Source organism: Podarcis muralis, chromosome 5, assembly GCF_964188315.1.
Source record: "Podarcis muralis chromosome 5, rPodMur119.hap1.1, whole genome shotgun sequence".
In the NCBI taxonomy this organism is placed as follows: domain Eukaryota; kingdom Metazoa; phylum Chordata; class Lepidosauria; order Squamata; family Lacertidae; genus Podarcis; species Podarcis muralis.
The window spans coordinates 72,219,541-72,235,636 of record NC_135659.1 but is presented as its reverse complement, the minus strand read 5'-3'; the positions used below and the strand labels follow the sequence as shown (position 1 = coordinate 72,235,636).

Genomic DNA, 16,096 nt, shown 5'->3' with positions numbered 1-16,096 from the left:
CAGTAGGGTGACTGCCGAAAATTCTCTTCTTCCTCTGCTCCACTCATAGGGTTAGGTTCCATCAGTGGTTGGACACCATTCGATACCACTAATACAATGCAAATGGCTGTGACTGTGTATTCTGGCATCCTTACACAAATAATAGGGAGGATATCTATTCCCAACATACAGTCAGGAATGAAAAAATGCAAGTCCATGTTCCAAAATACACATGTCTTTGTACATGCATGTGGTTCTGCATGTATAAAAACATAACATGGGGATGAGCCTTAACCATCAGTGTTGGTAGGAAGCTGCACATGTTCCAAGAGACTTGAAATTTTCAGTATCCTATACAGTGAATTAAGTGACTCCAAGTCAGGACCTTTTCTTGCACTGTTCTCCTCCTGTTCTTAGGTTCACATATACAAGAGAATCTTGGATCCATTTTTTTGTGTACAACAAGTGTGAGAAAGGCAACTGCACAAGCATATGTCTGCCATGTTTTTTAAGCCTGACGTTAAGAGTATAGCAACAATTGTCAATTGCATGAAGCCATGGAGAGGGTAGGTCAGGTTCCCATCATTGCTGAAGCTTTACTGGGCTGGCAAGAGTTCACTCATCATTCAGTGTAGCCCAGACCTTAAAAGCCTTTATAGCACAAAGCACTCTCGTCATATTTGCTAATGCACTGAGTCCCTGATAACATGCCATGAACATCAAGCAATAATGGATTAAAGTTCACGCACTAAGCTGGCATACAACAAAAATAAAAAATGGACTTTTAGCAGCACTGTTAGTTCTGAACATAATCAAAATTGTTTCTATGTTTTAACTAAGAAGAATTGCCCATATTTTGTTTCAGCTAAGAAGACATACCCAAAACACAGAACAGGGTAATCTTATCAGGCTTGGCCTTAGCTACGAAGTCTAGACAGGCTCTGCTCTGCTCTCCTGAGTGGCTCTGCATCTCCTTTGCCCCATTCCCTGATTGCCCATATATTCTACCAGACGGATATCCCCAGCTCCATTTCCCCATTAGTAACATCACTACAACCCCCTACACTGCAACTGGTTTCTCACAAGCATAGAGACCAGTAACACTGTGTATTCAGCTTCTTGCTGCAAGATTACTCTCCCAATATTTTTGCTAAACGTGTTCAAATCAAACATCTACTGCCATTCAAAGCCACTTACTGAAAACAAAAATGAAAGCATTAGTTAAACTTAATTCAAATAGAGAATATTACCAATGCAGCGAACAAAGCAACAGTCACAGCTTGTTCTTCTCCTTCTAGACACCGGAGACCTACACAAATAGCACCATTTTCAGAAGGAAAACAAGAAGGAACATTGGTGGAACTGTCTGGAAGGCCATTAAAAGCCCCAGGACATATGTCTCATCTGCCCAATGACTACAATTAATATTTTCCCCAAAGGAAAGACTATTCCAATATCAATAACCGAAGCAGCACATTTTTAGAGGGAACGGATTTTCACTGACAACATTTTACCACTTTATAGAACTAGGTGAGAGTAAACAGTTTTCACTGTTGACTATGGCAGCAATTCTAATTCCTACCTGGGAGTGGCAAAGCTGAGTGGAATGGCAGAGCCCCCACTGCACCCAATTTAAAAGAGGGCCTTGTGAAAGAGGTATCAAAATTCAATTCTTCTGCATTACAGTGGTTTGGGGGAAATTATGATATGACAGATCTAAGCTCAGTGATGCTGCTGAAAAGATAGCACAAAAATGAATACAACATGTAGAGGTGGAAAACTTGGGACCCCTCAGATGTTGCTAGGCTGCAACTGCCACAATTCCTAACCATTCCTCATGGTGTTTGCAAGTTGGCAGTCCAATCACATATAGAGAACCACAGGTTCTCCAACCCTGGTTTGGACTATTTGAACAACAAACTTTTACATAAGACACAAACAGCACAAAATACAAATATAGAAATAACAATGTCCAAAGGCTTAACTTGCAATTTGTACTCATTGGTACAATTCAGAAATTAAAGTAAAAAATGAACCACAAAGGAACAATAATACATTGAACATGGTGTCTGAAGTATAATTCTGGAAACATCTGAGCACTGGGGCCATGTTGTTTTTGAATAAAAAGGGCTCTTGGGTCAGTTTATTGATCTTGCAAAGAAGAATTTAAAGGGTAAGGCACAGCGTCATCAGTACGCTGATGACACGCAGCTCCTGTGACATATGAAACAGGAGGTGCCTGACTCAGTAATGGACTGGGTGAAAGCCAATAAACTGAAATCAAATTCTAGCAAGACCAGAGGCCCAGTGTCAGAGTGGTTCGTTAAAAGAGATAAAATGCAAGGAGAGGAGGAAGCCATTGGGGTAGAGGGGCATATTGGAGCAGGGGAATGGTTGATGTGAAAGGGGTTCAGGGCCCTCTTCTGCTGCTTCTGTACTCCAATGGTCCCCAATGGAAACAGCCTTTTCTTCAGCCACATGAACCACTGGACTATAATGACACAGATTCATATGTTATGTGTCTTCTGGATCTGAAGTTATAGGAAGGGAGCAAACGGCTTCGTTCTCCTAGCTCTCAACTAAATTTCCAGCAGGCTTCTTCCAATATGCTGTAGATGGTGCTAGAAGATCACTAGTTTTCATTTTTGTCGGAAGGGACACTTATTTCTCAGAAATATATGCCAAACTATCCTTTATTGTCACAAATTCAACTTTACTGTAGAAATTTACTTTAATGCGTACAGAAAATTTTCATTCTGCAGCCACTTACAGTTCCCTACCCGGACTTTAAGGCAGGGATAGACAACCCTGTGTTCTGGACTATAACTCCTATCAGTCATAGTAAGCATGGGCAATGATCAGGGTTTATGGGAGTTGTAGTACAGAACATCTGCATGGCACCAAGTTGCCTATCCCTGTTTTAAAATCATGGAAGAGGAGACCTCAAAATACCTTCTAAACATTCGGCTCGCCACCTCCTACTGACAAGCTTACTTTTGTTCAGGGGTACACTTTTTGATCATGTACAAGAGCGTCCTACAAACACTCTGACTAGTCACAAACTTCCTTTAAGACTTCTTTCTACTCTTTGGTCTGTCCTCTATTTCCCTCCACCCCCTTCTTTCACTGTTGCTTATAAAACAAAGAATGACCTCTCTTTTTCTGTGAACGTGGGATTGATTCTAAGCAATGCTGGGGAGGCAAAAAGTCTCAGTGTGTCCTCTAGCATCATCACAGATAGTTTCCCATTATATCAAAGGTGCTACTTACAATGTAGGGTATCTGCCCAGGGCTTGTTTTGATACCCTAGATTGTGAGTAGCACTTGAACCGCAGTTTAACAAACCATATCTTCCTCAAAGCTGGGGTGGAAAGGGAGGGGCAAGGAGGGAGTAGCACAAGGCTAACTCTTGGTGTGATCAACTATAGTTTAGACTATAAACTATGCACTGTGATAATTATATATGAACCAGGTTACATTGCATGAAGAATCCAAATGGAAATCTATCACTCAATTATATTGCACACATTTTATGGACAACAATCGCTCTGCTTATAATAGGATACACAACTAAACATCCAAATCATCAAAGCAGTGGGCACAATCTAGTCTAAGTTAAGCACTTCTATGTACCACAGAGGGATGCGGGTGGCGCTGTGGTCTAAACCACTGAGCCTCTTGGGCTTGCCGATCAGAAGGTTGGCAGTTCAAATCCCCGCGACGGGGTGAGCTCCCATTGCTCAGTCCCTGCTCCTGCCAACCTAGCAGTTCGAAAGCATGCCAAAAAGTGCAAGTAGATAAATAGGTACCACTCTGGAGGGAAGGTAAATGGTGTTTCCGTGGTCTGCTCTGGTTTAGGTGTTCTGTTGCGCCAGAAGCGGCTTAGTCATGCTGGCCACATGACCCAGAAAAACTGTCTGCGGACAAACGCTGGCTCCCCTCGGCCTGTAAAGCAAGATGAGCGCCGCAACCCCAGAGTCATCTGCAACTGGACTTAACTGTCAGGGGTCCTTTACCTTTACCTTTATATACCACAGATTACAACTGAAATTAAGGGGACTTAACTTGTGACAGATCAGATCATGAACAATGTGTAATATAGGTAAAGGTAAATAAAGGTAAAGGTAAAGGACCCCTGGACAGTTAAGTCCAGTCAAAGGCAACTATGGGGTACAGTGCTCATCTAGCTTTTCAGGCCAAGGGAGCTGGCATTTATCCACAGACAGCTTTATGGGTCATGTGGCCAGCATAACTAAACCACAACTGGTGCAGGGAGGATTGTGATGACTGCCAAAGAGCACAGTGATGCCATTTACCTTCCTGCTGCAGTGGTACCTGCTTATCTACTTGCACTGGTGTGCTTTCAAACTGCTAGGTTGGCAGAAGCTGGGACAGAGCAATGGGAGCTCACCCCGTCACATGGATTTGAACTGCTGACCTTTTGATCGGCAAGCCCAAGAGGCTGACTCTATATATTATGTAGATAAAAGCTACTCTTACAAAGGTTTGTTTCTCTAGGAAATGTGGAATAAAAAACAAGGCTGAGGATATGTATATATATTAGCATGACCTCACAGTCTAAAATACGAAGAGGATTTTTATTTCACAGAATCTTTCTATGTTACATATACTCGTTCCATTTGTCTGCTCACTAACATCAACACATCCAGAATCTATTGACTGCTATCCAAAGCAGAATGGCAAGAATTTCCCCTGAAGCCTAACAGACCTTCTGCTTTACCGACTAACTTAACAATTATTACATAAAAATAAAATAAAAAAATCCCAAACCTATCTGAGTTAAAATATAGTGAAAGCTTTCTCTGTTATTTCATTCTGGTGATGAGGTGGCAAACTGCTCAACTGAAACCCCAGCTGGATATCTGTGTTTTCCCATTTTCTTTCTCCAAACAAATATGAGAATTTTGCTTCTACAGAAAAAAATGCTTGCAACTGGCAAAAATCTTGTGTGAGGGGATACTAAGCCATGCATTTATTGTCATAGTCCTAACCTGGAAGGACAGGACAAAATGATACAGTTGGCATCTTCGGTGAGACAGAAAAAGATTTAGGGGGAAAAGACTCTTTCTGAATTAGCTACCTTAATTGCTCTATTTATTATATGCATCAATATAGCACTACTGTGCTTGATATAATTTGCAAATCTGACATGTCTTCCAATTTCTTAGCTTAGAAATATTCTTTGCAGACAGCCTTAGTTATCAAGAAAGTGTGTGTGTGTGTGTGTCTCTCTCCTTCTCTCTCTCTGCAGGAAAAACAAAATATCTTTGGTTTGACTGCTGCACATTATTTCCGCCATTGCAGGCTGGCTGCCACTGTCAAACACTATGTCTGTCAAAACAGGCATGGCTGCACGTACCTTATAATGTGATTCTGTCTCCTCTTCCTGAGTAGAACTGGAGGGAGATGGTGTAGCAGATTTGCTTCCGGGGGGTGATGGGGAACCATGGGTAACACCGCTCCTCAAACCCATCTGAGAAATCAGCTGTGACTGGCTGAGGGCACTCATGTGACCGGTATACATCCCTGCTCGATTGATCAGGGGAACTTGATGGTTGGACTCATAGGAAGTGGCTTCTGAGTGGACCATCTCCTGGATCTGAGTTAGGAGAATATTACTTTTTAATTAAAATTGTCTTATATTTATTGTCTTATAAAAATTATATTATGATGCAGGCTGGGCATGGTTGTTACTGGGAAGTTAATCAACTGGCAAAAACTAATCTGTTCCATGCTGGGTAAAAGTTACTCCTAGTTTAAAGCACTGAGATCTTTCTTTGCTGTTCTCAGAAGAAGAAGAAGAGGAGTTTGGATTTGATATCCCGCCTTTCACTCCCTTTAAGGAGTCTCAAAGCGGCTAACATTCTCCTTTCCCTTCCTCCCCCACAACAAACACTCTGTGAGGTGAGTGGGGCTGAGAGACTTCAAAGAAGTGTGACTAGCCCAAAGTCACCCAGCAGCTGCATGTGGAGAAGCGGGGAATCGAACCCGGTTCACCAGATTACGAATCAACGCTCTTAACCACTACACCATGCTGGCTCTCGGTTTCATTACACAGAACAGTGCAATGGATTACACATCTTTGTTTTCATTTTATTTTCAATTTGGAGAATATTTGGCAACATATGGTTGCCAAATAAAAAGGTATACTATATGGTTAATATTAATATGAAACTTATGGTATCTTAACAGGCCGGCAGTCCATGGGATTCAAATGCCATGCAACCCACAGGAAGCACTACAATGAGAGGTTGCTTGCAGCAGCGCTCCTCTGACAGTTGTCAGCAATGCTCAGTTGTTGAATTGGGACGTGTCAGGTTTTGGGGGCAACACAAAGCCAAACTGTGTCAGCACAGTGCAGCAGGTTTGCCAATTGTGTCCTTACTGCTTCCTTTTCAAAATGGCCATACCATTTTTTTAAAAAATCAAACATGTTATTGTTTTTATTTTAAAAAGCCAAAGTCAAAACATGTGCTTGTAAACAGCAACAACGCAGGACTCTCTTCTTGAATACTTAAGGAAACATAAAGAGATGGAGACTCCAAATTTTGATCCAAAGGACCATAGAATATTTTGTAGTAACAGAATGTTAAACTTGATGTAGTAAAACAGTGAAGTCTGTTTTCTCAGTTGGAGTGGATTTTTTTTTTTTTTAAGTTAAATAGTAATTTTAAACTTGATGAACTGGGGGCATGCTTTGAAAACAGAAAGTGAGAGGAGTCTGGAAAGAAGTTCCAAAATCATGGGTTAGAAAAGGGAAACATCAAATTCATTTTAAAGAATGACAATGAATGCCCTATACAATAATTTTTAGTATATATGTATTCTTTAAAAAAAAAATTCTTGAAGACCAAATTCAGTGATAATAATGTCAATACTAATATTAATTTTAAAAAAATCATTCACTTAATTCAGCTGAAAACATAGTTTTATTCCGTAAAATGAACAATCCTTGAAAATTTCATTGAAGAATTATAAACAACAACATCCTTACTCAAATTTGGAATTTCTGACCCATCCAGAGAATACTGTCTGCCTATGCAACCTATGCAAATACAACCTGCAACATTTAATATTTAAAAATGGGACCATTTTTGTAAAATGGAAACCTGCAGCCAAAGACCACAAAGGGCACTAGCACTTAAATAGCCTGAGGCTAAGCTGTATGAAGTGAACTGGGTGGTGTGTTTTTTAAAATATTCTCACTGGTAACCGTGTTTCATTTGTATCAGATAGGAGAGAAAAAATAAGTTGGAAGTTATACACCATACCACCATAGGGTTGTCTTTAGCTGGCTTGCTTGGGAATGAGACTGTTCTATATCCAAAGTACTCAATATCTGCTCATTCTGGCTTTTCTTGTAATCCATTTGAAACACCTGGTACTGTCTGCTGTTATAGACTATGTATCAGATTGACTATAAAGTTCCCACCTTTGCTTTTCACAGCAAACTCTCTTGCCCCATTTACAGCCCTTAGTCATATCCACTCTGGTCACCTTCTAGTTTCCCATGGGTGCCAACTTGAATAAAATATAGGGGGGGGGGCAAGTAAGCCCTTCCCTGCATAATCCATCACATGACACGGTACATGCACACTATTTGAATGACAATGCACATCAACTTTGGGGGTGCCCAAACCCCTCAAATATTGAAGGGGGGGGCGAAGACTCCTTGACCCCATGGAGTTGGCTCCTTGTAGTTGCCAACTTCCCCTCAATCCATCATTATCTCTCCTTTCCACCACATAAGCAGCCTACTACTTCCCCCAGCTCCTCCCTATTGCATTCAATCCTCATCCTAAGAAAAAAACCCCAACCTTCAATCCATCCTGTCTCTGCAGCGACTATCCCTTTCTTTTTGTGTGTCCTCAGATTGCAGGGGGTGGTGTGGTGAGGGAGAAGAGAAGTTCTATTATGTGATCAGAAGTCATTCTGCTCAGCCAATGGCTGTGTTGGATACAAGCTATGCTGCTTAAGACATCACACTTCTAATTCCACACCATGGTCCTCAAGTGTGTGTGAGTGGGTAAGAAGGATCAGGTACAGGACAATTCTAACAATGGCTAAAATGGAACATCTATATTCAAAGCCAATTCACCTCTGATGGCCAACGAATACAATAAAATGGGGAATATTATCACCACATTTCTCTTTTCCTTGGGTCTATCTGACCAACCACTCACAGGGACAGAATGCTAGGCAACTAGGACTTTTGGTCTGGCTCACATGACAATTCTTTTAATTACAAAGAATTGAAAATGTGTTGTGGAGATTCTCTGCCTCCTGAATAACAAATGACGATCATATTCTGAGCTGCGACAGATTTTGAAGGAGCCAGTGGAAGGAGCAAGATAGCTGCCTACCCAGATGTCTTCTCAAACACTAACAATGGGGATCACTATTTAGTCTGGTCCCTACTCTATAATAATGTTAATATAAATGGCAATTCAGCTGTTTTCGGCTGCTTAGCCTCCTCCTTTTATTCATTGGGCAATTTTAAAGGGATTAACAGATGGAAATGAGCAACAGACATCTTCTTCCCAAGGATGAATGGGAAACTCTACAATAGACCTAAGACAGGCAGAGAAGAAGAGTGGCGTCAGATTTTGGGATACCCCAGGAATGAAGTATGGTCCCCAAAAATCCCAGAAAAAAACAGTTGTCCTAATTTTGGCTTTCTTTGCTGGAGACAAAACCCCAGAACAACAGAGATCTGTCATTCCCATTCTACCTATAAAAGTAATATCAAAGAATTCATTAGTTTGGTATGCTAACAGAGAGGCAATGGCATTGGGACAGCACAGTTTCTCTACTCATTTCAGAGATGGAATTAAGCCAGATACTTAGGTACAATCAGATTCTCACACAGTAGAAAACAGCAGGAGGGAAATCAAACACTGTCTTAAACATTTTCCAGACTTTTTTGTGCTTTTTATATTAATCTGATTAATGTTAACATGAGTTTAAAGACCCAGGGCTTTATTTATTAACAATTTTCGTTTCCGATAAGCCCACTGAGGTGCAATCTCTCATTAGCAGGGGACTCCTGCCAACTCCATTAGCAGCTCGTAAAGTAAGAGATGTAGGGAAGAGCTGAGAGGGCTCAGTAGGCTTCAACAGAAATAAATCCAAATGCAGAAGCAGATTTACTGCTACAGGTCGGGAATCAAGAGCTTTTCTACAACACTAGACAGCATGTTGGGCTTAGATATTTAAAAGTCACTGAAGGGGGGAGCTTAAGGAGAATGGGGAACAGGCGTGATTTTTACAAGAGCGGTTCTCGTCTGCTCTGTTTAATAAACATGAGGATTCAGTTTACATTTTTTAAAATTGTTGCCTTTATATTCCATTTCTACCTGGCTCCAAAGGAGCTGACGCAGCATTTCAGCCTCCTCCAGATTGAAATGACATTCACACTTGCTTCGCAGGGCTGGTTCACACATATCCGCTCATCACTTCGGGATTATTTCAATGAGAGGATGGGAAACCCACCACAGAGGGAACTTTTCTTACCAACTCACATCACACAATGCATTTCAACTGAGATAAGCTGTCAGCTGATAATCATCTGGAGAGAACTCAAGTGTGTACATACATGAGTCCAGAGTATATTATTATATCAACTTATTAGCAATGACTCTATCCTAATGTCTAGAGAAAATGGCAAATTGCTCAAGAGTTACTTTGGATTTTTACTGTTTAATAAAAGCTCTCAACGCTGAAGATGATTGGGCCAGCTGCTAAGGAAAATAATGTATTTTCATTATTTTACATTTAAATTAAGGAAAGTTCATAAAATATGTATTTTATAATTGTAGAAAGATATAATGTAGATTGTTGGGTTTTAAACAAATCTAAAATATCATTCCCATCTGCAGCTACATTAGTCTCTTGGGCAAATACTATATTAAGATATTTTTTAAAAATTCTTATTATGGAGCCAGTAGACCACAACGGCTCCATTTATCCATTAAATATGTAATCATACATTTTCCCCCTTTAAAGTGCATATTATTTATGCAGCAGAGCAGAACCAGTCCATGAGTGTAATTATGGATATGAGACCTGTGCAGAAAATTTCTTATGAAAATTTGCAGAAATGAGTATGTGTTCCATCTAGCAACCATTAATAGCAATGGGAAGATTCCAGCTGAACACACTCAGTTTGGGATTGGGGCCCCACTGTGCTTTATGCCTCATGGTGGGTAGACATTGTTACCGACCCACTCCCCAAATCACCTCTGGAGGGGTTGGGGAAATCCCAGAACAGATTTAGGAGAGGTGCCAAAGAAGAAGAGGAGGAAATTGTTCTGTTGTGCAAGCATAAATCCTTGCAATAATGGAGTATGAGGCTTAGTGCTGCTTTGAATGCAAGCCATAGCTGCACTAAATCATTTCCAGTTGGTCAAACCTACCAATGTGGGGGGAAATGTTGTGAGGGAGGTGGGAAAGCAGTTGCACCTGGAGATGACTGCAGATTAGAAAGAGTGAGAGAAGAGAAAGACAATGAATATTAACATGGCACCATGAGTACCAGGGTACTTTCTAGCATAGCATAAACAAAACAGCCGGATTTGGGCCCAAAGAGTTTACAAGTTAAATTTTAACCATGTTAACTAATGTCTCTTGGGGAGATAATTAGGGAAAAGTCAATGGTGGGGAAGGAAGGTATAATGAACAGTAGCAATGGGAAAGGTTATTAATGAACCAAGTATGAGTGGTTTGTGTTAAATATGTTTAGGCTCAGTTTGGCTTCAGCTAAAGAAGTGGACATTTTGAAACCAGACAAATTTCCTGGTGCACCTACCTCACAAACTTGGAGGGGGGAAAGTGTTCTCAGATGTCATGTTGCAATGAATACTTGTGCAACATGAGCACCATTAAACCCACATGTTAAGAAAGGAGACCTGCATAGTCAAGTATACCAGGAAGTCATATTCTAGAAAATACATGAAGGTGTTAAGGGATTTCCCATGGGAGGTCTGCAATCATGCTTCCTGACTGTGGTGAATATGTGAAAAATCTGCTGAGCATTTTACCATGGATTAACAGGAATTCTGACTCACTGTGATATCACCAAAGGATGATTTATTTCCTTTCCCTTGCAAGAAGGTAACTAACCAACAGAAAAAGTGGTGCCATTCTGCTAAGGCAGCCATTAATGTCTCTCCTCAGTATAGCACATGCTCTGCCCCTCCATTATTATTAGCTACTACTGCATTTCTCAGAAGAAAACATTCTGGCCTGTCAAGCTTGATCAAGCATTTTATATTTCTGCTTCTTTGGTGGACCAAAAGCTACTCTCACCTCAACTCAGCAGTTCACAGGAACAACTTCCTCAATGGTAACAAATCAGAAAAGAGATTCTGAGATACCTAATCTATATCTGTCACTCCTCCTAAGATTCTCCTCAGACTTTGCTAGAAATTGATTTTATATATATATATACACACACATACATACATACACACACACACACACACACCCCTAATTACCACCCACTCCTCCTCCCAATTTGTAACTGTTCCTAATAAACTTTCATGGTGTATGGAAAATGCTTTGGAGAGGCGACAAATTTCTGGTGGAATTTGAGATGTCTTGTTCAGAGTAATAGCTATCTCACACAGGTGCCCAGCTGCTATTGTGAAATCAGTAAGCATTTAATTGAAACAAATGACTATAATAATAGTACATTATCCCTGCAGGCTCATAGCCATAACCGTTTTAATTATTGAGTTAAGAGTCAAACTAATTTATCCTTTAAAGTAACAGCCACCTTTTTGGTTCAACCGATCATCCTGTTATGAACACGAGGGGAACAGTAGGGAAGGATTTAGAGAGGGAGTAATTTATTTCTGTGGGGGTGCGTTTATCACACAGTAGAGGCTTCCTACAGCTATAGCTCTCAATCACTGGTTCATATACAGGCACAGCTAGTTCACATTACTGTATTGTAATATGGTACTCTCGATGGAAAGCCTGCATTCTGCACGGTGCTGAGAACCTTGCCAAGCAGAATGCATGGTGAAGTTATTGCAGCATGGCTTCCCCCCTTCATCTTTGCAGGATGAACATCTCTTCTGAATGTGCCTAATTTTGAGATTTGAGATATTCCATCTCCTAAAACATGTAGGTTTTTCTACAATGTGGTAACTTACGACATTAAAACATTCACCATTAAGCCTGATTCTCACTTCTAAAGAAAGCAAGGCTACTTTAAATTAGGAAATTGCCTAATCTTAAAAATATTCATTATTAGGGCACTGCACACTTTGGAAGTCAAAGAACACCCCCATGCCCCCACAAGTCCGGTTACTTTTATTGCTTTCCCTCTCTGCTGCCACCCCATATTTGACACAAATCTGTTACTATTTTTTGGAGGATATTAGTACAGCAATCTGAATCCCGTGTTTTGACGGGCTATGATCTAGTGTTACGGCACACTATTATTACTGGGGAAAGAGTCATCCAAACACAATTAACACTTCATTATGAAGATGAATCTCCACAGCCTCTGTGTTAAGAAAAGCTGCTGGAAACAACGGAAAATGGTGTTTAACAAACGGGGAACGCCCCGTTAACGTACCAGGCTTCATCCATGTTTTAGAGCCATAAATGAAACAAATGGCTTGGAGTTTGTTTTCACTGCAGATACCTGTAAATGTACATAAGGGGTGAGGTGATCTTTGATGTATCCCGGTTCCAAGCTGTATGGGGCTTTATATACTCAGATTATCTGTATTCACACGCTAACATCAATACACACCAAATTTTTGACACGCAGCTGTAGCATGCAATTTCCCCCCATTACTGGTTAGTCACCCTATCTCACCAGAGGAGAGTGTGCTTTGTTACCTATCACTTATTACCATCAAGGCCAGGGTGTGTGTTCTTTGTTTAATTGAATTATTAAGTACTGTAATTGTGACATTTTTATATTGATGTTTTATTCTTGTTACTATCAAACAGTTTTAGATTGTCTTATATGGGCAAGTCATAGTCATGTGGTGTTGGTGCTGGTGTTGTTTTGTCATGCTTCAATGTGAATAGCTTTGAGTGTAATGATGATGGAAAAGTGGTGCACTAATGAAGTGACAGTGACTTTGCTTCAGTTTTGGCCTCTTGTGGGATAACCTCTCTTTTCCCCCTTTATGTTCTGTGCAGCCTATGGCATCGTGGAGCAGTGGTGCTCACCTGACCTCACAAAAGGGCATGGCTGTTGCTTACCAGGAAGCAGAGGGACAAGGCAACAGGGTCAGTGCAGTGCAGATTTGCCAGTGGAGCCAATCTGGTGCATTTAAACTACATTGGCTTCCCTGCTGCCTTACCCCTCCCAGTAAGCGACAGCGGCTCATCTGTCCAGAGGTCAGGTGGGTGGCAATGCTCCACCACACTGGCATAGCCTTCAACATTTCTCTAATGAAAACAGGGATGCCTTATTCCATGATGGTGATGATAATACCCCACCCAACTGACTGAGTTGCCTCAGCCACTCTGGGCAGCTTCCAACATACAGTGGTACCTCGGGTTACATACGCTTCAGGTTACGGACACTTCAGGTTACAGACTCCGCTAACCCAGAAATAGTACCTCGGGTTAAGAACTTTGCTTCAGGATGAGAACAGAAATCGTGCTGCAGCGGCAGACGAAGGCCCCATTAGCTAAAGTGGTGCTTCAGGTTAAGAACCGTTTCAGTTAAGAACGGACCTCTGGAACGAATTAAGTACTTAACCCGAGGTACCACTGTACATAAAAACACAATAAAACATGAAACATTAAAAAACTTCCCTATACAGGGCTGCCTTCAGATGGCTCAAGGGTTGGATAACTCTATATCCTCCAACATTTCTCCAGTGAAAATAGGGACGTCCTAAGGAAAAGTGGGACATTTGGGGATCAAATCAGAAACCGGAACGGCTTCTGTCAATCTGGGACTGTCCCTGGGAAACAGAGATACTTGGAAGGTCTACACTGGCTGCTACTGTGTGCAGCAGAACATAAATGCAACAAAACTCATACGGCACAATCTTAATGTTGAAACAGTTACACAATAGATTATTGCTGCCAGAAGAGATCTTGCTGGGAAGTGTCTGTGGCAAGGTAGTTTGCCCAAGGCCTGCCAATGTTTGTATCCACTCTACAAAAAGATTTTTCTGCTGTTCCTTCCTTCTCTGTGCCACAAAGCAATAGTGACAAAGTTCATGATGTGTATCCAGAGCTCAGATACATTTTCCCACGTGAGCTTTTGTGTTTTATTGAGCTTTTTTTGCAGAGTCCCATCCACCTTGTTTTATGCCTCTTCTGGCCTTTGCTAGACATTTTAGATATCGTGTTGCTATAAAGTGAAAGGCCCCCAAGTAATGACAGGCCTCTACAGTTTATTGCAGGGAGCATAAAATATAGTGATTTTAGAACAGGATAGGAAAAACAAGAAGACAATCTAGAAAAATCACTCTCTAGGGAGGAGCGCGGTGAATTAATTTTGAAAGCATTGTCCCTCACTGCAAAATTTGATCCAGCATTTAAAATTATTTTTTTAAAAATCCACACCACGCAGCGACACCAAGCCTAAATATGAAAACACCATTTTATAAATGTATCAGCAATAAATGTAAATAAATGTAATATTTATTTCTGACACCCCTCCTCCAAATATATCTTTTTAAAGGTATGTTAAGATCCATGCATATCACCCAGGACATATACTGAGGTAAAATCCTAGGTAACGCCCTGAGATTTTAAGAGAGCAGACAAATGTACAACTGACAATTAATTTGTCCAAGTCTGAGTGTTTTTCGGCATTGCATCTTCCTAGGATCCTTAACAGCTTTAGTGCTAAAACAGATGTGGCTATTATGTGCCTGGGATGAGACAATGCAAGTTCTTCCACTCATCTGAATTGAAGATGGGAGCATCTGGGGGGCCATGTGGTGTTCAAATTACATTTCATGGACTCCATTCTGCCTTCTTATTTTAGGTTTAAAATGACACGCCAGAATTGTGTAAAAACCACCATATATGTAGAAACCTTTATTATTGAAGAGACAGAGAAAGCTCTCTGATATGACAAAATCAGATGCTACTCTGCCATTTGGATTCTTTATAAAAGAATAAACGTAAACTTGTGCTGGTTGTGCTGTTTAGGGAAGTTTTTAATGTTTAATGTTTTGTTGTGTTTTTAATATTCTGTTGGGAGCCACCCAAAGTGGCTGGGGAAACCCAGCCAGATGGACGGGGTATAGATAATAAATTATTATAATATTATTATTACTGCTACAAAAGTGTGGCTCCATTCCAGGTTAAAACCAAGATCCTTCTGAACTAGTCCCAGCTTGAAACAGGGTTTGCATCTTAACACTGCTACATGCATATATACCAGCTACTGCTATTGTGGCAGAAAGTTGGGCCAGTCTCATTGTGGTTGTGTTATACAGTCCACCATGCTATTAAATGCACACAGGTGGGTTGTGTGCCATTACATTTTAACATTCACACTGCAATATATCAAGGGAGTTTTGTTCAGAAATGTTAAAAGCGATAACGGGTTCCCGGGCCCTTGCAATTAACATGTCACACAGTAACATTGGTCATTTAGAGTCTGGTCTTCCAAATGCATTGCGCTATGGACACAAGTCTTCCTTATTTATGCCCTTTCATTGCTGACTCTGAAAAGTTACCTCCAGGCAGTTGGATCAATGCTCCCTATATTGCTGTGTTCTGCTGGCAATTTTCAATACCCTTATAGCAGCATGTGGTGAGACGTACATTGTAGTCATGTCTGGTTGTGGGACAGAATGGTTATGTGGAGGAACATTTGGATGGAAAGTAATACAGCATTGATCTACAACATGATGTAGATTTCAGCCATCGGAATCGCATTACTTCCAATGGATTCTACTTCAACTATCAATATGTATGACTGGTTCAAGGCAAGGGGATGTGGGCTCCTTTGCTCTGGCAACACGGGTACATTCATTCTCTCGTTCTTCTTCCCACACCTTGTGGTTCCTTTTGAAAAGGGGTGGGGTGGGGGAAATCACTGGATATGAAGGGAATATTAGCAACCCTTCACCCCCGTTCTGCCTTAGCACAAAGT

General features: G+C 40.9%; 1 protein-coding gene across 12 annotated transcripts in view; it reads right to left on the bottom strand.

The window, feature by feature from the left end:
• Positions 1-16,096, bottom strand: part of TOX2 (TOX high mobility group box family member 2) — a 223,774-nt gene that overhangs the window by 44,737 nt on the left and 162,941 nt on the right. For 10 of the 12 annotated variants that reach the window (XM_028734869.2, XM_077929198.1, XM_077929200.1 and 7 more), the window contains one exon: positions 5,360-5,599. The exons of the other annotated variants lie outside the window; for them this stretch is intronic. In XM_028734869.2, coding sequence (XP_028590702.2) covers positions 5,360-5,599 — 240 coding nt within the window. The remainder of the gene's footprint in view (positions 1-5,359; positions 5,600-16,096) is intronic. 12 annotated transcript variants of the gene reach the window in all.